This window comes from Gavia stellata, chromosome 2 (genome assembly GCF_030936135.1).
Source record: "Gavia stellata isolate bGavSte3 chromosome 2, bGavSte3.hap2, whole genome shotgun sequence".
Lineage (NCBI taxonomy): Eukaryota > Metazoa > Chordata > Aves > Gaviiformes > Gaviidae > Gavia > Gavia stellata.
Window position 1 is genome coordinate 106,289,024 of NC_082595.1, and position 24,828 is coordinate 106,313,851.

General features: G+C 41.5%; 1 protein-coding gene across 1 annotated transcript; it reads right to left on the minus strand.

Moving 5' to 3' along the window:
- Positions 1-273: 273 nt before the first annotated feature.
- On the minus strand, positions 274-20,877 carry OPN5 (opsin 5). Its single transcript, XM_059835692.1, is given in 7 exon segments — positions 274-337; positions 1,633-1,877; positions 4,939-5,273; positions 7,873-8,043; positions 11,789-11,908; positions 20,567-20,733; positions 20,735-20,877. Coding segments are annotated over 7 exon segments (1,245 nt in total).
- Between the last annotated feature and the right edge of the window lie 3,951 nt (positions 20,878-24,828).

Sequence of the window (24,828 nt, forward strand, 5' to 3'; positions counted from 1 at the left end):
AAAAAAAAAAAAAAGTATTTTAAAAGCTCTGAAGAGAATAAAATTTTTTTATACAAATGAATCTTCTCTGTTTCTTCGTCCTCTGAGTACTTAAAATATTTGCCCAGCTCTAATAGCACTATTTTGGCCAGGATGGGAAGAACTACATTGTACATAGGACTAAGGAGTAAAATAAAACTGTCATCACATTTTAATTTATTTACAGAAGGAGGAACTTGAGACAGTATGATTGTTTGTCATCAGGTTTTCATTTGCTGTATGTGAAATGAGCCTTCATACTTCCAGTTGGGTTTCATTCATTGCCATCGAGTCTCTGTCTGCAGATATGGTATACATCCTATGGGAAGGAGAAAGCACAACAATCATGTTGCTCAAAACAAGCTAACAATTAAGTTCCTAATTCTGGGAAGTGATTTTTCCAGAACATTTTGTTCACTGCACAGGCCTAGGAAAGCCAACTTGCATTCAGCGTGAGGGATTAGATAATACCACCTTTGGAATGGTAACATGGAGGTTACACACAAATCCAGCCTCCAAAGATTCACTGAAGGCTACTTTGGATTTGTCTCCCATTTGCCTAAAACCACAGAAGGGTCTTTGGTAAACTATAAATTTAGCACCTCAAGCACATACAACGTACATAAACTGTGTATGTTCTGATGATGAGAGAAATCTGACTGTAGGATTATAGAATAATCTGCTATGAGAAACTGTCAAAGCATGAGATACTGACTCACTCTCTGGACAATACATCAGAAAATGCTGGAATTGGTAAGGGAATAATATGAACAATGAAATGGGCCTTCATGTCTCTAATAAATACAGACTGAGGCATGTCTGTTCTAGGCTTTTGAAGCAAATCATTCTACTGGAATCCTATGGATTCACAGTCACTTATATCTGGTAGGGCATTTGTGGCCTTTTTATCAGTCTACACTGTCAGATTAACATCCAACATTATCTCATTGTTGTTCAATCACAGAAGCAAGATATTTGTCTGGCATAAGACAGAACTAGAAGCATTTTTCCTCCAAATGCACAGTGTTTCCAAGAACTTCACTGGTGGTCAGCACAGATTTTGCCAGAAAGTTTTAAACAGAGAAGAGGCCTTTTTATGAGACCTTATTACACTTTGATTTGTCTGTTTTGGTTTTTTGGTGTGAGTGGTACCAACAGGGTGGTTAAGGAACTATTGTCTCTCCCTGCTGATTTTGTGGCTGAAAGGCATGGTATTAACACGTTAGTCATATAAGGAATTAACACAATTCTCTCCCACTTACTTCACTGGCAATGGAAGTCATCAACACCTCTGGAGGTAACCCATATGATGACATGAAAGAAAAGGAACAGGAGGACAGGACTGATCCAAAAACCACTAAAAACAATGGGACTTTTTCCCAAGTATATTAATGGAGTGTCTGCTGCATCTAAAAGTAAGAACCATCTCCTTGCTTCTCTTTTTGCACCTGGAATCACTTTACAAATTTCCATGGCAAGCAAGACCCTGCATAGGTCATGGTCAAAACCAAAAAGTAAGATTTGAAGAGCTGTGACTCTTGGTAGATCTTATTTTGGTACATTTTTGCAACATTGTGTACTTGAAGATATCCTACTTCTCAAAAAAGAAATTACCTTGATTTCTTCAAAGAGCTCTTCTTCTGCAGTGTCTTCAATCCACCTGACCGGCAACAGGCAAACTTGCAATCAATGACCTGGTAAATAATCGGGTTGTACATGGCTGCTGACTTTGCAAGCAAAGTTGGTACCACTGAAAACTGAATGGGAACTGAATCCGGCTGTCCAAAGGCTGACCAGACAGACACCACAGCGTAAGGGATCCAGGCGATGAGGAACCCTGCACAGATCAACATTGCCACCTTGTGAGAGGAAAAGAGAAAAGAGAGAAAGAAGTTAATCTAGCAGAGTTAGACACTGGCAGTACAGCACAGAGCTAGGCAGAATGCAAGGGAACATGCAACAGAATGGAAAAGAAAAATGGTAACTCGCTTCAGATAAATTTACAATATGAACAAAAGCTGGCAAGCATTTCTCTTCTCTTTATCTAGTGCCTGTTTTAATTTCACCTGACAGAGCAGTTAATGAGTCTGTTATCACAGACCTTTAAAAATGCTGTAAGTTCTGGCTAAACATGAGGAAACTAAATGAGATCTCAGAAAATAATAATTCTTGAACATTAAATTTTGATTTTTGATTTGAGGAGAGTCCTTTCAAAACATATAGGCTCCCTTTTTGGGATAATATATAGCATAGAGCGGTGAAAGTTTTTGAAAACCTTAGCAAGAGCTTTCAAATGAATGCAGGTTAAACTGAAAACATTTCCTACAGGGTTTCTTTGGTTTTTTTTTTTCTTGTTCTTGCTTATTTGAGGAGCCTCTTACTTCTATAGTCTCTTCCAACCAAATGTTCCTCACATTGTCAAAAAGAAACCCAGTCTCTTTTCCATTCCAGAGTGAAACAACCATGCACTGGGAAAACAAAACAAAAAAAAATTAGGAAGTCGAAGTCTTCCAGATTCTGGGTCCTTTGAAATCAGTTTCTGAAGTTCATAAAATCAAAGTCTTTGAAGAGGTTTCCAGGACTGAATTAGGTCCTGATGGTGTGTGGGAGTGGGGGACCCTGACTGTCTCTGTAGGTGAGTTCGTTTAGGAGGGTGTATTCCTGTCTATATCTACTATAGCTCCTTCTTCTCTCTCACCCAGCACCAGTCAATGATGCAAAAGCAAAGGAAATTAACAACAGGAGAAAAGAGAAGCGTTTGCAACACCCTGATCTAACACAAGGCTTCTTCCTCTCTTGTAGGCTGTGCTGATGTCCCACAGAGAAGGCGTCAAAACCCAGTGGGATGAATAACCTGCCAGGAGGATGGCCACTGGTAACTGGAGGAAGGAGAAGAGTTTTGATAAACTAGGTCTATCTTCTGCCTGCACCCAGGAGGAGGTCTATGGCCTATCTTCCATTGGAAAAACACCAACCATTTGAATCACTTCCAAGACAAATAGGGAAAAAGTGAGCATAAAGTCATTCAATAAGTCATGAGTTGTCAAGTCTCTGGGTATACCCACTCTAGCAGATAAAAAATGGGTAAGATGGAATTGAAACTACTGGGAATTTAATTGAGAGTGAGAATGCTAGTACAATGTCTGGTTTTCTTTCTCCTAACCCACAGCATGGATTTTATACTTCATTAGAATCTGTAGACGCTTCAAAAAGCAAACCAATTTCTACCAAATGTTTAGGTTGCATTCCTGGTAAATGAGAAAAGGACTTCCTTATAACAGGAGGAAATGTAGCCATAGGAATGTTTAGTATAAATATTAAAGAAAAACTGTTTGGGGCTAAAAATTGTGAGTTATATACTTTACCTGAACCAGCCTGTCTGCACTCAGTCACAGCCTGATACAGCTTCAAATGACATCACGCAATAATACATCCTGAAGAACATATGCCATTATACTGCTGCCATTGACAGACTATTACTGCATCCAGACTGATAGTAGTACATGTGCACTCATTTGGAATAAGGTAATTAGCAGGATTACAACAAAAAATCATCAGGAAGCACAAGGTTTTTGGATATTGCATAACCTTTTGTGGAGCCTTTGGTTCCACAACGTGATGGTAATGTTATTTTCAGGGAAACTTCATTCTATTATGTTTTGGGTTTTTTTCTTTTCTGTCACTGAAGAAACAGTGCATGTGAGCCAAGGATCTCAAACACAGCCTGTTTGTTATAAATTGTGCTGTGGAGTTAAATGGGTTATGATGGAGACTCATTTTCCATATTTATATGTATCCCAACATTACGTTCTCCACTGTAGATCCAAGACAGAAGGGACAATTACTAGTTTCTACTCAGATCACGTTGAAGTTTCACATGATCCCTCCAATATGACAAAAATAAATCTGCAACCTCAAATCAAAAGTTTCCATTGTTCTTCAAAGGAATGGTGCTAAATAACCACAAAACAGTACCATATTGAAGCATCCCTTTTTAAAGGCAAGTACGGTTTTACCAGCTGTATTGGCAGCACTGACCATACAGGTATCTAGCTGAGATTCTCCAGTATGTTTAGACATAATATCACTTATTGCTGTATATTATATAACTTTCGGTTTAACTTCCCCAAAATGTGATAAAATTTGATCAGCCAAGCAAAAGATGTTGCTTGATTCCCTCTTAGCATGGCTTACAGAGGCTGGTGAATCTTCTGCAACTAGGGAATCTGGTTTTGTTCAGTACAAGTTTTTATTTTGAGAGATTTCCTGGCACAATAACCAGTACCAGCAAGGATCATGGCTGTCACCATTGCCAAATAGAAAATAGATTCAATCAGAAAGGGAAAATAGGATATGGTCCGAGATGGAAAATTCATTTTATCACTTGACTGCATTTTTATCAGCAGCTCATGGCTCAACCTAAATGATAAATTATTTGCATAAAAACAATTGCAATGTCACAGGAGTGACTTTGGTTTATATCTTCATTAACAGAGGAACGTAAGCTGTCTGAAAGTTTCATTTCCCTGCTACAATAATCTGCTTTTTATCTGTTTTTCTGTTATAATTCCTGTGCACCTCGAATGCCTTAAAATAATTCTTTACAACTGTTTCTGAAAGCAAAGGGAGTTTTATGATGGGGAACAGGGAGATGATGTGACTTGTGTAAGGTCACACAGCAAGGCTGTGGCAGAGCTTCAATCTGAATCACGATCTCAGGGACTCGAGTGCCCTAATCACAAAATTATGTTTCAACTCCTGTCTTTTCCAATCTTGACAGAAACGGAGGGGAAAGCTAAAAGGGTAATGCACCTTCAGAGCATTGTACTATCGGTCAGCATAGGAGAGCATGTGGTTGAAGTTCTCCAAGCCTGCTTTTACGACCCGAGAATGCAAACTGAGTTAAATCTTCCTACCTACCTTGGTCAGCTTCATTTCAAGTATGTGGCTGTTCTGAATCCTGGTGTCATAGTGAGCAACCTCTTTGTTGGATGATTTGACTTTTAAAATTATTTTGACATAGGAGAACACAATCACCGCAGTTGGGAACAGGAGGCAAAAGAAAAGAATGCTCAGAATAAAAGCCTGCCCAGCCATCGAAGCTTGCGCCAGCCACCAGTCCAGAGTGCAGGAGGTCCCAAACGGCTCAGGGGCATAGCTCCCCACACCAGCAAAAGGCACCGTAGCCCAGAACGTAGCATAGGCCCAGATTATTGCCAGACAGATAAATGCATGATGTCTCTTAAGCCAGGTACCTGGAAGATAATTCAAGAATTACAACTTCAGGTCCATATGTATTTGGCACAACTGAACATGTCGTTCTACACATGCAGTAGGAGTTTGCTTGGCTGTTTGACATCAACTCTGTAGAGTTCATCTCACCTTTCTTCAGGTATCGATAGTGACCCCTGAGCTAGCCACCCCAGCTCGCATTGTACCTCATGAAGAGAAATGTACACTCATATGAAGGGCTCCACCTAATGTTATTTCAGATCTTTACTTTAGGCTGTGATGATTTATAACCTAGAAGAGTCCGTATGAAAGCAATCCAAACAACTAGCTTAGCAACAATCGTGGGAATCTTGCCTAGTAATTTTGAAAATTGCTTTGTGGTCTGTAAAGGCGTATCCATAGTGTGTGGTCAGATAAGATGGAGGTTCAATCCACATGGAGGACTAAGTGTTTAATTCAGCCTTTCATTATTCAGTGTGAAGGCTCACTAGCTGCAACTGTATAATGTAACTTAGGTTATTTCCTATTCCTCCTGTCATACATCAACTGGCTAAAGTTTGATCTCAGGACACTTCTCAACATAAATTATCAACCCAAGTGACTGAAAGACAAGGCTTTACAAAGGAAATAACGTATCCAAGATTTATTTTTACCTTGTCATTCTTTTCCAGTACAGTAAATCACCATATGCGCCCTGTCAGAAGTATTCGTAATAGGTGTTTTCATGTATCCTTGCCCATTTTTTTTTAATGGCATGCCTGGAGTTGTGGAGTGGAATATTGTCTCTCTGCTCATCTTACATACAACTCTAATTCATCTACAAAAAACTTCAGTTTACAAGCTTTCCATCATCACCTATGTTGAACATGTTGGATTCAGATAGGACTAACAAGTAAAACCTATGATTTATGCAGAAACTCAGACTATAGTATTATAACTGCTCCTTCCACCTTGGAATCTCTAATCTGTTTTCACTCCCCATCCACTGACACTGAGGAGCTTTATTCAGAGTTTGAGAATTACTTAAAACAGAACCAAAGCAAAGAAACAACTGTAATTTGGATGTGACCAGTGCCCCTTCCCCAGCTGATTTTGCATTTCCAGATCACTGGAAGGAAAATGAACACTGACTGACAAATGGTGTATTCGAGCACAATGGCTGAGAGACAGAAAGGTGGTTTGTTGTGTTCAGGTGTGGAAAAACAAATCAACAATAGCGTGATATTCTTTTCACAGCTATTGTCAAACCATAGCAACATATTACCAAAAAGAGACCCCAAAAAACCCAAAACCAAAAAAACAGTTGCTGCTTTAGAGCAAAATGAAGATGTAGGTATATAGTCAGGTGCTCCAGGTTCCCGATGATTGATTTAGGCCTTATACAGAAAATGGCTAAGTTAATCACCTAAACTAAACACGTTAAATATGTTTATCGCTCTCCATCATTTTGTATGGACCACCATGATCACATAGCCCTTGAGAAAAAAGGTTTTGAAGTGTTCTGTCTCTCTTGAACTAAGATGTCATACTAAATACCAGACCTCACGGCGTGAATGCAGCCGGCCATGAAATATTTACTTCAGCTCACCAAGTCTGTGAAAAATTGGCTATGATTTGGGTTGCCACTGAATTATTTTGACAACAGATTTATAGAAAGAACTGAAAACCTGCTTAATGTGAATGGTGTATTTAAAATTTAGCTAAGGAAACCTTCCCTGCACTCACATTTAAGGAAAAAGTATGGACATGCCAGGATCTATGACAGCAGACCTTAGCACAGTACCACAGCTTTTAGTTGATCGCACGCTCAGCTATTGGACAAACTGGTTTACTTAGACTTCCTAGCTGCAAACATTTCTTATAACTTCACATTACATGATTAATATTATATGTCATTATAGTGAAATCTGTTGTATGTCCCTCAAGTCACATGGGCAAGGTGTTTCTTAAATGTAAAGTCACCTGGAGTATTCCCAGTATTTTGCTGGGGAGTTAGTCCCTTCCAATGCAAGAAAATCATCTTTTCAAAACTGTGACATCTTTTAACTGGAAAGAATGAAGCATATAATACATCATATTCAAGAGATATAAGATATTGATGGATATGGTGGTAACAGCTTTCATTGCTAAATTCATTTCATCTTCTCAGGTTCCATCTCTGTATTAGAGAGACGATATCACATTACGACCTATTGCACATCCAAATCTTTTAGACGTTTTAAGTAGCTTGCCACGTATCTTCAAGGAATTTAGGCATCTAATAAGGAATACTTTTGTGTGTTTTTCCATAAGACCTTGCAATCTGTGCAATACTTGCATCTGTTAATGTTAATAGGCCTTTATAGACACAAAGTGATTTATCTACGAGTGATTACTAAAACTCATGGCTTCAGCAGACAGCAGAGAGACAAGAGTGAAGGTGGTATGTCCAGCAATATAAATTTAGCTGGAATTATTTGGGTCATGTAAATATGTTTCTCTTATCTGTGTATTCCCTTATCTGTCTATTCCCCCTGTATTTAACAAAAGCATTCTGAAGTGCTTAAGTATGATCTCAGTCTAGAAAACTATATCACTTAATATGGTTTTTCTGTAGTCACTTAATATAGTTTTCTTTCTTACCATAAGACAAGTGGCAGATTTTTAGGTATCTATCCAGGCTGACAGCTGTCATGGTAATAAGGCTCCCACAGCCAAAGAAGAAACCAGCCCATCCATACCAGCGGCAGCCTATCCATCCAAACACCCAGCGGTGAGAAAAGAAGGAAATGATACTAAAGGGTTTTCCTACAACTTCAAAAGGAGAAAAGAATGTCAGTTGACTGATAAAATCCATCACTGATAAAACCACCCTTTTTCAGAAAAGCAAACCCAAAGGTAATACCAGAAAAATGCTCTGCAACATGGACAGAGGGCTTTAGGCACAACAGATGTGATAACTTGAGTGCCCTCCATCCACAGGACTAAGCCTAGGACAGATGTAGCTAGATGCCATAGCACTGTTGCTGGGGTAGGATGAGCCAAACCTGCAGAATGGCTGGAAATAAGTGCTATACTGCAGACCACATGAACCAGAAGTAAATGCATATTCTGGTACTGGGCATGTGCAAGCTCTTCCTGTTATGAATACTTTAGAGTATGTGTTAAGTCCACATGCAAACACATGCCAGTATGTAAACAGTACAGGTGATGGGTGAGTCTGGGTTTGAAATAGGCACAGATCTAGTTAGGCTACATCCCAATAATCAAGTGTCTTCAAACACAGGATAAAGAAATTTGCCTTCGAAGAGGACTTCTGCAAACCCACCAAGGCCCAACAGTAGGACGCCTACCGTGGTAAAGTGTTAGGTTAGAAAGGGAAGATGGTGCTGTTGTCGCTGCATGGATTTGAGCTGCAGAAGTGGTTTCAGCTCCTGTCCATACCACACTCTTCCTTGGTGACTCTCAGCAAGTCACCTGACCAAAGATATTAATAAGTAAGTTTTAAGCATCCCCAAACAGAAGGGAAATACCTAACTATTTTGGAGACTGTGTCCCAGTGGCACCTTAGCTCATTTCTCCATTTGTAAAGGTGGGTGATACATTAAAGAAGTGAAATTAGGTCATATATTGTTCCATTCTCACCTTAAAACAGATTAACATTATTCATATTCTTTGTAAATGTAACAAAAATGGGAAAGTTTGGAAATTGTAGTTTTCTACTTGGAAATCTCCACTTCTTGATTTTTTTTTTTTTTTTGTATGTGTGTCTCAAATGGGACAAACAAAAAAACCAACTTTAATGGAACAGAAAACTCAAAAATTTACAATCTGGGAACATCAGCATGTTTTCCAAATCCTGCATTTCTACTTACCAGACTGAAATGTTCCAAGGCCTGAACAGTTCAACTGCAACATTCAAACAACATTAAATATTGAACTCCACCTTCCTGTGACTGTATTCCTTCCTGCATGGGAGCTCACAGAGCACCTCAAGGAGTTGAAAGCATCTCAGCTGCCCTGGGCTAGTTTCCCTGGCTGAACCATACTGTCTGTAACGTCATGGCAGCTCAGTGAATTGGCTTATAAAGAAGGCAAAAATAGTCTTGCAAACTGTAATTCCCACAAGGTAAACTATTCATAGACTTCAAGACAAAAGTCTGTAATATGTTGAAGTGATCCGTAGAAAAATATTTTGGATTGTTCCCTAAAATATTCCACTTCACATCAAACTGCTGCAAAACTAAACATTCTGTTTTCATTCTTAACAGAAAATTAAAACATTTCTACCAAAACAAAATCTTGCAGAAAATGGCCTTTGCTCCATTTTCTATGCCAAAAGCATCATGATTAAAAACCCTTCAAAATGAGACTTATTTTTAAACAAGGTACTTTGGGATTCTATTCCTTTGGCTTAGGACTGTAAGGAAAATTTTGCCTGAGCCTGAAGGTTGTGCTCAGGTCAATATATGATGTGCTTTTCTCTGAGCAGAATAAACGTACTTGAATTTTTGAAGCAAAAGCTGTCCCGAGTGATTAAGGTTTCAAGAAAAACATGAAATATAGCAAGGTCTAGGATATATGCTAAGAGTCAGCAACTTTACTCATGTAAATCATTGCCAGCTCTAAAGGCCAATACATTTATTTGCACAAAATCGAATTTCTCTTCAGCGGCACAGGGCTCGGAGCATGGTATCAGTGCAAAATGAGCCTGATGCAGGTTTGAACAAGTGGCTGGTGCCACCCTGTGGAAATCTGCAGGAAGCAGGGCCATGGCAGAACCCATTTCTTGAACAAGGTGCCAAGACGAGTGCGTGATATATGAAGATTTTGGAAAAAGTCCCATCTTCACTCCAATCAGTCCATCAGATAGAACACATCACATTTCTCGAATCAACATCTTCCATTAACAAAAAAAAAAAAAAAAAAAAAAAGGAAAGAGAAGGGAGAAAAAGCACGCCTGGCTGTGCCAGTCACAATTATTTTTAATTGTAAAATTTAAACACACAGATAGATTGAGATCCCCACGGAAAACAAAGTGACACGTTGGTAACAGACCTTAACAGAGAAACTAGCAGCCCTCATGCTAAGAGGGCTCCCAAACAAGCTCTAGTTTGTATGGTTGGGATGCACAGATTATATGGTTAGGAGATATCCGTTTACATTCTAAATATACAGCTACACAAATTCTCCTGAAATACTCCATCTCATTGAAGTAAGATATGAGCCTTATAAAATAAGACACACTCTTAGGAACAAAGGAGATGGGAGCATCACAGAAGAGGCAAAAACTGCTTTTTTTTCTTCACTTCTAAGTGCTGCAAGATGATAATAGTGTCTCCACGGCAGATATGCCAAAGAAATCATTGGGATTTCTTTGTGTGGTAGCAGAGCAGAGATATTTACACTGACACCTTTCTTCTGCTGAATTCATAAGTATCTCCTTCAGAAAACCATGTTTACTGATCACCAAGAGGCATCAAAATTACTGGAAGTTGAGGGGGTGAGCAGCTCCTCGGCCGTGTACAGTGAGAGCACAATGAGTGTCAGTTTTGGGAGGCTGGGAACCATCTTTTTATGTTGTTCAGTGCTATTTTAGGCATTTGGATGAAGGCAAAAGCATTTGGCAGAGACAAGGACAGGAAAAGGGTGTACTGGAGCTGGGGGCAGGGGTCCTGGTGTATGCAACACATAGGGGACTGATGACTTTGGGAGCATGGGAACATACTGTCATTTATATTGCACTGGGGAGATCCCCTGGTCAGCCACATCAGGCCTTTATACCCATTGGATTGTCTGCCATCCAAAATATCCTTTTCTAAAGGACATCCACTCCTCCCCTTGCATTTGCATGTAGCCATAAGCAGCTGAATGAGACTCGTGTCAAGAGCCAGAGGAATGATCTCCACAGGCTTTTGACTCCGCAACTTTGCGTGAACCTTTCCAAAGTTCCCTCCTCTCATGCCAGGACATCCAGGCTGTAGGGCTGAAACAAAAATCCCTCCAGTTGGCTGATGTTTCTCTTACTCTATAGATTGGCACATATGCTTGTTTTCCTGACCCAGAGATGAAAGAGGATGGTCACTAGAGACAAAATTATTAGCTTTGATAGGCTGATGGACACTGGCATTTTCCAATTCTTTCCCCTCATGCCCCTCCCCAGTCATATTTGGCTAAATATGTATTTTTGAGGCACCTGGATCCCTCCTGTTGCACCCTAGAGCAGGAAAATATAGTTTTCTTCAACCATAATACTGAGCTTTTTTGTTGTTATTGTGCCAGGATACACATGGGAGCTGTCTTTGAAGGCCTGCCCAGTGCTGGGGTGAACAGGAGTTTTGCCTGATTGATAAATCCAACCCTATTTTTTCCTCTCTGCTTTTCATTTTTTTCCATCAAGTTGTTCAGGAATGTTTTCTATCCTTCTCTCTTCTTTACATGCAAATAATAAAGCAAAAGGCATTTTGGGCTCCCCATGATTTCCAGAGGACTCTTTCTTGCTGCTGCCAGAAAGAATGATGCGATAGTACAAATTAGTGAAAATAAGACATGAAATTACCTGAAATGCCTAGGTCACACACTGCTAAATTAACAGTCATTATCTCAGCAGGTCTCAACTTCTTTTTTCGTTTTGAGGACATAAAAATAACATACCCATTTCCCAGAGTTGAAAGAATCCCTATAATAATGAAAAAAAGTAAAACAATCAAATTACAATTCTCCTCAAAAACAGCAATATCCCATCTTCCATGTGAAATTCTCTGATATTTTCAGCTGGAACCTGTGGTCCCAAGGCTAGGCATTTTACTCTGAAACATGATCATCTCATCCTCACTGTGCAGCTCATAGAGACATCTACTGCAGACATCTCCCTCCCACAACAAATGCTATTTTCCCCTCTGCAGCAGGGCATTGCCTTCGCCACCTGAGCCTGCTCAACTATCGACTGAATGCACATAATAGAAATCCCGTAATTCCTCTATTCTGATCAATTCCATTTTTCCCACAAACATGTATACAGCCACAAGAATGAAATTCAGCTGCCTGTAATCACAAGGACCCCAGTCTCTGACCACCTTAATTTTATTAAATACTATAATCAGAGGTTGAGGGATAAATTTCTAAAATAATGTAAGTTATCAATATCACATCTTAAATTTTACAATAAAAATTTATTTCTAGCATAAGAAAGAAAAATCACAAAATATATCCGATTTTAACTTCCAGCTGGAATCCAGTGCATGAGGAGGGATCCTATTCATGTTGGCTGACATCTTTTTTGCCACATCGCCACCCAAGGACCCGCAGGGACCAATGCTGCAAGGGCTTAATCAGCCATGGAGCTAATCACACTGGTACCAAAAACTGCAGGGTTTCCAGTTCCCTTAAAGAAAACTGTTTCTTCACTAACCCATGTTTGAAAGAGTTTGAGGCTGGAGTGAGTGTTTTGCAGTGGAAACACAGGAGAACACACAACATCCCTTCAGGAAACAAGAGTCACCCCCGAAGGTGAACACCCCGAAGGGACCATGGCCCATGGAGGCCTCACACTGGAGCAATGCCCTGGGTGCTTGGCTGCTGACCGAGGCCAACCCTCCACACCACTATAAAAAACATCGCAAATGACCCAACTTTCCTCTGTTGATGAGGTAGAAGAGTCACTCTTCATGGTGCCTTCCTACACATAGCTCTGGTGATGCAAACTCAGCTGTATTCCATTCTTCAAAAAGACCCCAGCAGCCCCCAATCCGCCCAGCAACGCCACCCTCTCCAAAGATTGTAGCTTTGAACCCCACATAATTTTCATCAGAGTCTGATGGGAGGCCAGACCTCAGGAATTAAACCTCAGGAATTAAATGGGTATTTCCTCTGGCCCATCAATGGAATGATCCCCTTGCAAGGGTGCCATCTCCTCACAGAACCAAGAAACCCAACCTGGGAACATCCATGAGGCTAAAACCAGACTATTCCTCAAGAAATATGAGTAACTGTGAAACTGAAAGTTTACCAAACTCAGGAGAAAAATACTTTGATTTTAAATTTTTCAGTAATAAATGCAACACCTGTCTAATTGGAAACATTTCTTATTTTTATACTGACAGTATTGTTTTCTATATTATTTTAAAAAATAAACAGGACAGAAGCTGTCCTATCATTTAATACTAGGTTTTCTCAGTAAATTTGATTTATCCTTGGTGAATTCTTACAGCTCTGAAAATGTAATCCAAATTATAAGTAGATACAGGTATTCATTTGAATTATTTTCTTCCTTGCAGCTCAGTGTTGCTGAGCATTTTTCATATATCTTAATCCTTTTCTCTCTTAATGCCATTTTCGCTTTAGTGATATTTAGGATATCACAGGAAACAGTCCAGGAGGTTCCTGGAGTGTGTGGAAGAGAACTTCCTGACACAGCTGGTGAGTGAGCCAAGTAGGGAATGTGCCCCGCTGGACCTCTTGTCTGTGAACAGAGAAGGCCTCGTGGGGGATGCGATGGTGGGAGGCCGTCTTGGACATAGTGATCATGAAATGATAGACTTCTCGATTCTCAGAGGAGTAAGGAGGGGGGGTCAGCAGAAGTGCTACCTTGGACTTCTGGCGAGCTGACTTTGGCCTGTTTAGGAGCCCGGTGGACAGAGTCCCTTGGGAGGCAGTCCTGAAGGGCAAAGGGGTCCAGGAAGGCTGGACACTCTTCAAGAAGGAAGTCTTAAAGGCTCGGGACCAGGCCATCCCTATGTGCCAGAAGATGAGCTGGCAGGGAAGACGACCAGCCTGCCTGAGCAGACAGGTTTGGATGGAACTCAGGAAAAAAAGGAGAGTTTGTGACTATGTAGGAGGATTACAAGGATGTTGTGAGGTTTTGCGGAGAGAAAATTAGAAGGGCCAAAGCCCAACTAGAACTTAACCTGGTGACTGCCATAGAAGACAACAAAATATATTTCTATAAATACATTAGCGACAAAAGGAGGGCTAAAGAGAATCTTCATCCTTTACTAGACACGGGGGATTGAGTGCACCCTCAGTAAGTTTGCAGATGACACCAAGTTGGGCAGGAGTGTTGATCTGCTCGAGGGTCGGAAGGCTCTGCAGAGGGATCTGGACAGGCTGGATCGATGGGCCGAGGCCAATTGTATGACGTTCAACAAGGCCAAGTGCCGGGTCCTGCACTTGGGTCACAACAACCCCATGCAACACTACAGGCTTGGGGATGAGTGGCTGGAAAGCTGCCCTGCAGAAAAGGACCTGGGGGTGTTGGTCGACAGCCGGCTGAAGATGAGCCAGCAGTGTGCCCAGGTGGCCAAGAAGGCCAACGCCATCCTGGCCTGTATCAGAAAGAGTGCGGCCAGCAGGAGTAGGGAGGGGATCGTGCCCCTGTACTCGGCGCTGCTGAGACCGCACCTCAAATGCTGTGTTCAGTTTTGGGCCCCTCTCTACAAGAAGGACATTGAGGTGCTGGAGCATGTCCAGAGAAGGGCAATGAAGCTGGTGAGGGGTCTGGAGCACAAGTCTGATGAGGAGCGGCTGAGGGAGCTGGGGTTGTTCAGTCTGGAGAAGAGGAGGCTGAGGGGAGACCTCATCGCTCTCTACAGTTACCTGAAAGGGGGTTGCAGAGAGGTGGGTGCTGGTCTCTTCTCCCAAGTGACAAGTGATAAGACAAGAGGAAATGGCCTCAAGTTGCGCCAGGGGAGGTTTAGACTCGATATTAGGAAAAATCTCTTCACTGAAAGGGTTGTCAGACATTGGAACAGGCTGCCCAGGGAGGTGGTTGAGATCATCCCTGGAGGTATTTAAAAGATGTGTGGATGTGACACTTAGGGACATGGTTTAGCAGTAGACTTAGCACTGTTAGGTTAACAGTTGGACTTGATGATCTTAAAGGTCTTTTCCAACCTAAACGATTCTATGACTCTATGATTCTGTATCTAGTGTGTTAGCATCTACTTTGAAATACCTTTCAAAACACCTGACATTTTCCTGAATCTTTTTCAACTGACTGGTAGTCCAGAGAGATGTCTTCATCAGACAAGTCTCTGAAGCAACTGCTCATTATTAATAGCAATGTTTCAGAGAGCCCCAGCCCAATGACCTCCTAATCCTACAGCTGGAAAGGGTCCAGCCTGTTGGGTTGATGGTGTTGGGTTGATGATCTTACAGGTCTTTTCCAACCTTAGTGATTCTGTGATTTTGTCTATACCCGCATCTGACAATTGCTTATCTGAGTTCTTTTTTAACTCCTTGGTGATATAGACTTTACAATCTCCCTAGATGAGCCATCCCATGCTTCATTTTTCCTACTATTAAAAAGAACTTCCTAACAGCTAGCTGAAGTCCTTGCTGGCGCAGGCTCCCAGCTCTGGTGGGTGCTGGCAGGCTGTGAGCCTGGGCAGATCCTGGGGTTGGAAACAGGGGAAAAAAGACTCTTCAGGTATAAACTAAAGGCTCTTTTCCAGGAGCAAACAGTTCAAGGTACAATTGTCCATGACACTGTAATACTATGACATAAATACACACATAGAGCCAAGGATGCGATAACTAAAAAAGTACCACCTACAGAGAAAAAGCCAACCTGCAGCAAAAGGTGAAAGTGTGTAAAAGAAGAAATTTGAACAAATAAGATTCCTTTTCTCCAATCTGACAGCAGTGCTAAACCATCACGGGGGGGAAAAAAAAAAAAAGATCGTTCAGGATTTTGTTTTCAATTAAGCTGTTTCATAACACACTGAGGAAGCGTGCAACAACAGTTTGCAAATCAATAGTTACTTGCCATGGGCTTTCAAAGGAGCTGACAGCCAGCAGGTCTCTGCTCAGTAGAGAGAGAGACCCGACCCGGCCATACAGTAAATCAATCAAGTCAGTGATGAAAAAGCTAGCGGGGGAAGTAACAAGTGAAAAGAATTGGATTCTTATAACCATGTGTACTGTTTGATTTTTTTTTCCCAAACAATTTAGAAAATACACATGGAAATGAACTAGTTAGGACAAAAGATCACACGTTCACAGAGAATTTATCCCAGATTGGTCAAGACCCCTGATTTTCTTTAAAGACAAAAAAACGTATTTTTGTATTTTCAAACTGCAGTACTTCAGTTGTACAGCCAGCCTGACCGTAAAAGCTCTGCCCAGTTTCCTGATAGGATCTCAGCCTTGTTCACTCACTGTGCAACTTCTTCCCCTGTTTGAAATAAATTGTGAACTCACTTGCACCTTACATGCCTCAAGCACAATAGCAATCCCCACCTCCTGGCTTCCCACCTTTCCGCAGCTAGCCCCTCTCTCTGCTATCAGGATGTCCACACAGGATATCCTCCAGAGGGGCCACCATTTCTTGGAAGGGATCTGCAAAGGAAGAGGGGACACAGTTCAGTGACAGAACATGACAATGGACAGGTTCGGCCCAAACCACAAGTTACAGTAGAAAAACGTATCAACATACCCTCACTGGGTAGAGGAGCTGAATGCTCCAGCTCAGTTTTCCATCTTCTGCAGATCACACAGTTTACAAAGTAAATCTGCAATACTGCAGAGTTACCACAAGACACAACTATGCCCAAGAGCTATTTAAGCACATAGTTTATGCTTACTGTTTTGGATGCTTGGGAGCTGTGATTAAGCATAAAGCTGCCAATTAAAGCGAATTTACAGCCTTAGCAAGCCTGTTGTGTGGAATTCGATGTCAGTGAATAGTTTCACAGAGCTAGGCTTCCTTCTCCACAACCTTAAGATCCACTGTCTATCACCAAAAATCTCTCCACGGCAGTGTTTCTTGTCCCAACAGAAATGTGGATGCTTTGAACTGTCAGAAATCAGCTTAGTAGAAAAGGAAATTTAGGATTATTTTTGTTTGCAGAAAGTAAAAAAAGCGACTCAAGAGATTTACCTGGGAAAAACAAAGATTAATTTCCTTCTAACTTTTCATATTTTTACAGGCACAAGAGATTATTAAAATGTTGTTATCCACCTAAACATGAATGGGTAATAAAATGTGGATCTGCACATCAACAGGAGCTAATGATGGCATCCCCAAGGTGCTAAGCTAACCCAATCTTGTAAGGTACAACTCACATGAGAAGCATTAGCCCAAGCAAAGCCTTTTTTTCTTTTTTTTTTTTTTGTAAGAAAAATATGTTTAATGACTACTTTACCCCATCTATTCACAAGCACAGAAGACCTGACATTGCTCCTTCCACCAGTTTTGTTTAATTCCCTCTCTTAGTGGCTGAGATCTGAGGTGTAATTCTGCTTTACCAGTAAAAAGCATAACATCTCCTTCACACAAACCCCTACAAAAGGCGGGAGGGAGGGGTGTTTTTCTGTACTTCTCTTGGCCTCTGGCAAATTAATATCCATTACCGTATTATAGACAGTGTCTAAAACACTGCTGTGCTGGTCTAGAAAACATGAAACCAGTTGCCTTTGCTGAAACGGCTGAGGGCATGACTGTCCAGCAGCTAAGCAATGACTGCTTAAAATCATTGCAATGATTGTTAAAAGGAATTAAAAATATCTGTGCAGCATACCAGCGGTATCATATGCTATAGATGCAAGTCCAAGGAAGATGCATATGTGAAAAGCATACTTGGCTCTAATGAAAGCTGCTACTGGAGTGTGTAATGACCATAAGCATAAAGTAACTAACCAAGTAAAATGCAATGCAAAAAAACCACATGAAAAAATAAGTTAAACCTGGAGTGAAATGTGGGATATGATGTCTAGAGCTACACATCTATATAGCAGAGCTATGGCTTGAACTTTCTTGGCTTGGGCCACTGGGTGCAATGAGTCCACCACAGGCTGTTTGATGTCCAGTCCACAACACCGGGAAGGTGGGAATCTTACTGATAACTCCAGTATCAAAATTATTATCAGCCCTTTTTAAACCATGATTTCAGTCTTCTCACACTGGTCATGTAAGTCTGTGCCTTCATGGTTAGCTTTTCTTTTTTCACTGGAAATTTTTGATTTCCGTTCCTTGCCTTAATTTGATTATATCTGTGTTTTTCAAGATGTTTCACACCTGGCAGGGGTATTTCTTCGGAACTGGGTAAATCTACACTAAATACAGCCAATATAACAAGGCACCACAGAGTACACTGGAAGGATTAATTTCAGCTACTCCACAGGACCACAGAATCACTAAGGTTGGAAAAGACCTGTAAGATCATCAAGTCCAACCATCAACCCAACACCACCATGCCCACTAAACCATGTCCCACAGTGCCACGTCCACACGTTCCTTGAGCACCACCAGTGAGGGTGACTCCACCACCTCCCTGGGCAGCTTATTCCAGTGTCTCACCACTCTCTCAGTAAAGACATTTTTCTTAATATCCAGCCTAAACCTCCCCTGGCTCAACTTGAGGCCATTTCCTCTTGTCCTGTTGCTAGTCACTTGGGAGAAGAGACCAACACCCACCTCTCCGCAACCGCCTTTCAGGTAGTTGTAGAGAGCGATGAGGTCTCCCCTCAGCCTCCTCTTCTCCAGACTGAACAACCCCAGTTCCCTCAGCCGCTCCTCATCAGACTTGTGCTCCAGACCCCTCACCAGCTTCGTCGCCCTTCTCTGGACACGCTCCAGCACCTCAATGTCCTTCTTGGAGTGAGGGGCCCAAAACTGAACACAGCATTCGAGGTGCGGCCTCACCAGTGCCGAGTACAGGGGCACGATCCCCTCCCTACTCCTGCTGGCCACACTCTTTCTGATACAGGCCAGGATGCCGTTGGCCTTCTTGGCCACCTGGGCACACTGCTGGCTCATCTTCAGCCGGCTGTCGACCAACACCCCCAGGTCCTTTTCTGCGGGGCAGCTTTTCAGCCACTCATCCCCAAGCCTGTAGCGTTGCATGGGGTTGTTGTGACCCAAGTGCGGGACCCGGCACTTGGCCTTGTTGAACGTCATACAACTGGCCTCAGCCCATCAATCCAGCCTGTCCAGATCCCTGTTCCTAGGATTAAAGCTAAATTTGCCTAACTGGGTGAAAAAAGATCCAAGGGGGGGTTGTTTTGGACAATTCAGCGAAGACATCTGTCTGCATAGCAGCAGGAAAAATATATATATGTGAAAAGCTAGAATACATACAAAACAGTGCATGAATACCGAGAACAGCACAGAGATACAGCTTCACCTGCCGCCTCTGCTGCTGTGAATTCCTTTTTCTATAAAGACATAAGCAGAAGAGAAATGAGAAATGAGCGTTATTCAAGCCTTTGTGAGACCTCCACTGCAGAAAAGATTAGATTACTTAGATCAGTCGGGGGAAAGGCAGTAAGAGACAATAGGAAGGAGGGCTGTAAAACAGTGAATGAGAAACATGAAGGTAGGACTGAAAGACCTTCGTATTTTGTACAGAACTGATAGAACAAGAGAATGAATCAAAACCAAAATAAACGTCAAGGAATACACTGTATACCCTGTATTCAGCCTGGTGTTCAGCCGTCTGACACCCGGAGCCCAGTTTGGTGTAGCACAGTTATATGACCTTGGCTCAGCTTTACTGAGAAAATAGCTATTGAGCTGTGAGAAACCACATGAACTAAAGCCATAAAACATAAGGAAACCCGAACTGCAGAAAGAAGTGTAAGTGTTGAGACAAGTATTGCTACAGAAAGATATAACCCTGCCTCCACCTTCCCAAGAATGTAAATCATCAAGAAGAAGGATCAGTTTATCCCCAGAAGCAATGGAGACCAGTATTACCCAGCTGAATGACAACTCCTTGGCATATGAATACTTAACATAGAAATCAGTCCCAGCTGTCATCTGCGTGCACAAACCAATAAATAATTGCACTTACGCTGCTTACAAAGTCACTTTGCACACGGTAAAAGACTCCAAAACAAAAGGGAAGGGAGGGTGTTAGGCAGAAAATATTGTTCAATATAATATGTAATGGAGGACAGCTGATGCCAGGAGCTGAGCAAGATTCAAATGAGCACGTCTGAGGATGTTCTCTTTGCTGCATAGGCACATGAGAGTGGCTTTGAAAACAGTCCATAAAACCCACATGGCTTAAGGGTAAAAGTCAGTTCCGGTTGGGAACGACTAAACTGCAAGCTAGTAACCTATCAATAGGAAAAATATTGAGTATTTCTTCACTTTTTGCTGGAAGGTCTGCAGCGTAGTCACTTTTGGCTACCTGGAGCAGCATTGTCTGTTGACACTAACTGTTGACACCATATTTCTAACACGTTCTCTCCTCTCCCTCCTAGATTTTTCTTTCTACTATGAAGAAAAATGTAATTACACATCTAATGCAAAGCAGCTTCTGCCTTCTTTGTGAGTGCCTGCAAGGATACAGTGACATAGTCATATTTCAAAGACAAATTAAAAAATCATTACCAATTATTGTCAAATAAAACCCAGCTATGATGTCAGCTTCTTTAGAAAGCTTTGATGCAAAGGGGTCTTCCTTCTGGAGATAGTGTGGGAGATATTCTTCCTGGGAGGAAGTGTTGTGATCTGATGCCATCCCATTCATGTCCAGTTCAGCGTCTGAAAAACAAAAGAACAGAGTTTGCAATAGATCATGTCTGCCACCAGAAAATGCAAAGATATTTTTGTTCATACACAAGATGCATCCTCCTGTCTTACTTTCTGCTCTGCCACTTCCCAGGGCATTTCAGGATCCAATTCAAAATTGTATAAAGCATCCTGCTATGATTTATTTCGTGACTTACTTTATCCAAGAATGTCATATGGCACTCATCCCAGCAATCCATGTGAGCACTATCTAGGTACCAGTGTGTTGTCGCATTCAAGCCAAGGTTTCTGAAGCACCTTCCCTGAATATCTTAAGGAACTTCACGTTTCCAGCTGGCTGTAAGAGTGACCCAAGACTGAGAATATGGAAAAACTAAGCAGGGCAATTGTTTGTGTCTGAATAGCTTCATTGCCTAATGTGTTTAATGCATACTGAACTTGGTGTCTTTATCTACACGCACTGTTCTTGTAATCCCAATAAACTGGGAATTATCAGTAAGACAGTCCCAGCAATTTCTTCGTATCCTGAGGGGCACTATATCTACAGATGGTAGCTCTGCAAATTTTACAGTTAAGTGAAAAGTAACATCCATAAAGTTTCCTTAGGGTTATTTAGGTGGTGAGTTCTAATGTAAATAACTTTACATGGCTATGGTTATAAACAGTAATTGGCTATTACAATTATGAAGAAGCAGCAGAGGTATTAAATAATAGACTCATCTAGGCAAGCTTGTTGAGTTTACTTTCCATTTCCTTTTGTGTGGAAATGGGCTATTGAGGGCAAATGTGCTAAGATCACTAAAGTGAGCCCTGATATGGGAAAACTAGAATCTGGCAGACATCCATGAAGGTTACCCCTCCAGGACAACTGAAGAAGTAAAGTGAGGAACTCTAGCACAAGGTAAAAATATTTCTGCAGTGTTTGAAACCACCCAGCCAAGAGCTGTTTAGGACATTCAGTCATCCCTATTCTTCTTGCCAGTGCTTGGTGGGGCAGGAGTGGCATGCAAGAACGTAGCACTTGACTTCCATACTTTTTGCTGTGGGACCTGGGACAAGTTGTGAAGCTCTAAAGTTTGCCCCTCAAAAGTCCAAACTTGCAGGGAGATTAAGAGAGGTAAAAAAAATGTTTCATTATTTTACCCATTTGCTATCTCTTCTGCATCTTGAAGGCAGACAGTCTTCTCAATAACAGCCCTGTATGGCCAGAAACGTAGCAGATGACACCTACCTACACCTAAAGCACCCACAACCCTCTCCCTGCTGTCCCTCTAGCTTTGAAAGAAAGACCTCAATTAAGGGAATCAGATCAATCTGCCACTCTAGACATGGGAGAAACCAAAAGGTGTCCCAGGCATATGGCCCCAAGTAGCACTAACTCTTTAAAGTTCAGCAGCTTCATTGCTTTTCTTTTTTTTTCCTGATATAAAGAAAAAAATAAGCAAAGCTGATTAATTAAAAAAAAAAAAAAACACTTTAGGAGATTTCATGAGCACTTTTCTCCTTCCACAGCCACAGAGAATAAGCACACCAAATTGTTCACCGCTCCAGACAGTAGAGCAACCATTTGGGTTTGGGTTAGCTACCGTGGTAGGGCAGCCTGGACACGGCCTAAAGAGACTGTCTTGTACAATAGGGTGGACTAAGGCATGAATCTGTGAAACACGATGATCAGACTGATCTTCCTTTCCATCCAATCATAGCAACGGGTCTTGATCCAAATTCCACCTGGCCTTTAAAAGGATCCTGATGCTTTTCTGTCCCCCAGCTTGCATGGTCCCACAACTCTTATATTGCTGCAGCGCTTGAACCATGTGGGTGGCTGAAGTGATGCAAATGGAAAAGCACATCTAGGACCTGTCAGCACAATTCGGGTTTGATACAAATAAGTATCAAAGTGTTTAAGTGCATGTTCCTTTCCTGAGCCACACTAAAATCTCACACGCAAGTCATTATTAGGTGGCTCACAAGGACAATATTGTCCAATTTACAAGCACGTGGAAAAAAAAGTAGCTTTAAAGAGGAAATTTCAACTTCTGTACACATTAAGCCCAGCCAGAAGCCCAGTCATTGGGATTTTTAACCAGCCTCAGAAGGAAAGGTGCAGGTTTCCCAAACAAATCACAGCCATGAGGCAGAGGGAAGCCTTCACTGATCAAACTGGGCTGCTACAACATGCCAGATTTTGCTGCTTCACTCAATATAAATTGTTTACCCACTTGCAAATGTTAATGTTATAACAGACTAGTCCCATCTGGTTGCTGAAAAAGAAGCCCCTTATCTTGGCTTTAAGCAGAGAAAGCATAAATTTTCAACAAAAAGAAAAGGGGGATTAATGTCTAACTTCCAAAAAGACACACAAACTTTCCTCATTAATTTAAATCACGCCTGGCAAATTAAGAGTAAGAGAAGTTTCAGATATAAGAAGATAAAAAACAACTTTGCTTGATTTACACAAAAAGTGTTACAGTGAGATATAATACAGGATTTTAATGCTAGATTATGGCTTTAAAAGATTTTCATCATCCTGATTAGTCAGGAATTAATTGTGCCCCCCAAATGAAGCTCTATTCAAGAATCAAATGTCACTTTTAGAGTGTAAAAACCAGAAAGGGATGTAATTAACAAGGCAGAATAATTCATATAACAAGGCCTTTCATAATTCCAAGTCAAGAAAAACCCTAATCCTGATCAGCATCTAATGCCTAAAGGTTGGGTAAAAAATAAGGAGAGGGATAACTTTTAAACTATTAGGTAGAGTCTAGCAAATGTAGGGGATATGCATTTTCCCAGATTAATTATTTCAGGAACCAAGATTTGAACTGCTAACTTTGTTGGGTTTGTTTATACATGTTCTTTTTAAGACATCACAGTATTAAATGCCTGATAAAAGTCATAAAGGTTCTGATCCACAGCCCCTAAAAGTTAATGAGCTGGGACTATAAAATGTTATTTTAATATAAATTTCAGCAATCCATGCTTGTACCAATCTTCGTTGCTTGCAAGTTCCTGTGAACTCCTAAAACATATTGGGAAACTACAAACAGGTGAGGTGTACAAACCCAGATTCAGCTTATGCCTTCTTCCCTGTGGCCGAGATAAATATTGGCAAAATCCGAAGTCTTTAATCTAAATTAGTAAGAAAACAATCTTTATACTTATGTTAGCCTGACAAAAATGGATGCATTCGGTTTATGTAGAACAGCCAAACTGGTATGAAGGAGGAAAAGTATTTTTGTAAATTTGCAGGAAAATGAAGGAAATATTAATACCAACAATTTTCCAAAACAAAATCTGAAAAAAAATAAAAGCATGTGGTAGCTCAGAGCCAAAAGTTACTTAGTACGTGGAAGAGTGGTATGTAGTATGTGCCATAGGAATCGCAGCAACTGAGCTACAACTGGATGCTGCAGAGATTCCTCTGTGAAAGTTACTGCGGCAGCAATGCTTTACAGAATCACACAGAATCACAGAATGACAGGGGTTGGAAGGGACCTCTGGAGATCATCTAGTCCAACCCCCCCACCAGAGCAGGGTCACCTAGAGCAGGTTGCACAGGAATGCGTCCAGGCGAGTTTTGAATATCTCCAGGGAAGGAGACTCCACAACCTCTCTGGGCAGCCTGTTCCAGGGCTCTACCACCCTCAAAGTAAACAAGTTCCTCCTCATTTTTAGGTGGAACTTCCTATGATCAGGTTTGTGCCCGTTACCTCTCATCCTGTCACTGGGCACCACTGAAAAAAGACTGGCCCCATCCTCCTGGCACCCACCCCTGAAGTATTTATAAGCATTGATAAAATCCCCCCTCAGTCTTCTCTTCTCCAGACTAAAAAGACCCAAGTCCCTCAGCCTTTCCTCATAAGAAAGATGCTCCAGTCCCCTAATCATCTTCGTAGCCCTTTGCTGTACCCTCTCCAGCAGCTCCCTGTCCTTCTTGAACCGGGGAGCCCAGAACCGGACACAGCACTCCATATGCGGCCTCACCAGGGCAGAGCAGAGGTGGAGGATAACCTCCCTCGCCCTGCTAGCCACACTCTTCTTGATGCACCCCAGGATGCCATTGGCCTTCTTGGCCCCAAGGGCACATTGCTGGCTCAATGGCTTTAGTGTGATTGCATGAC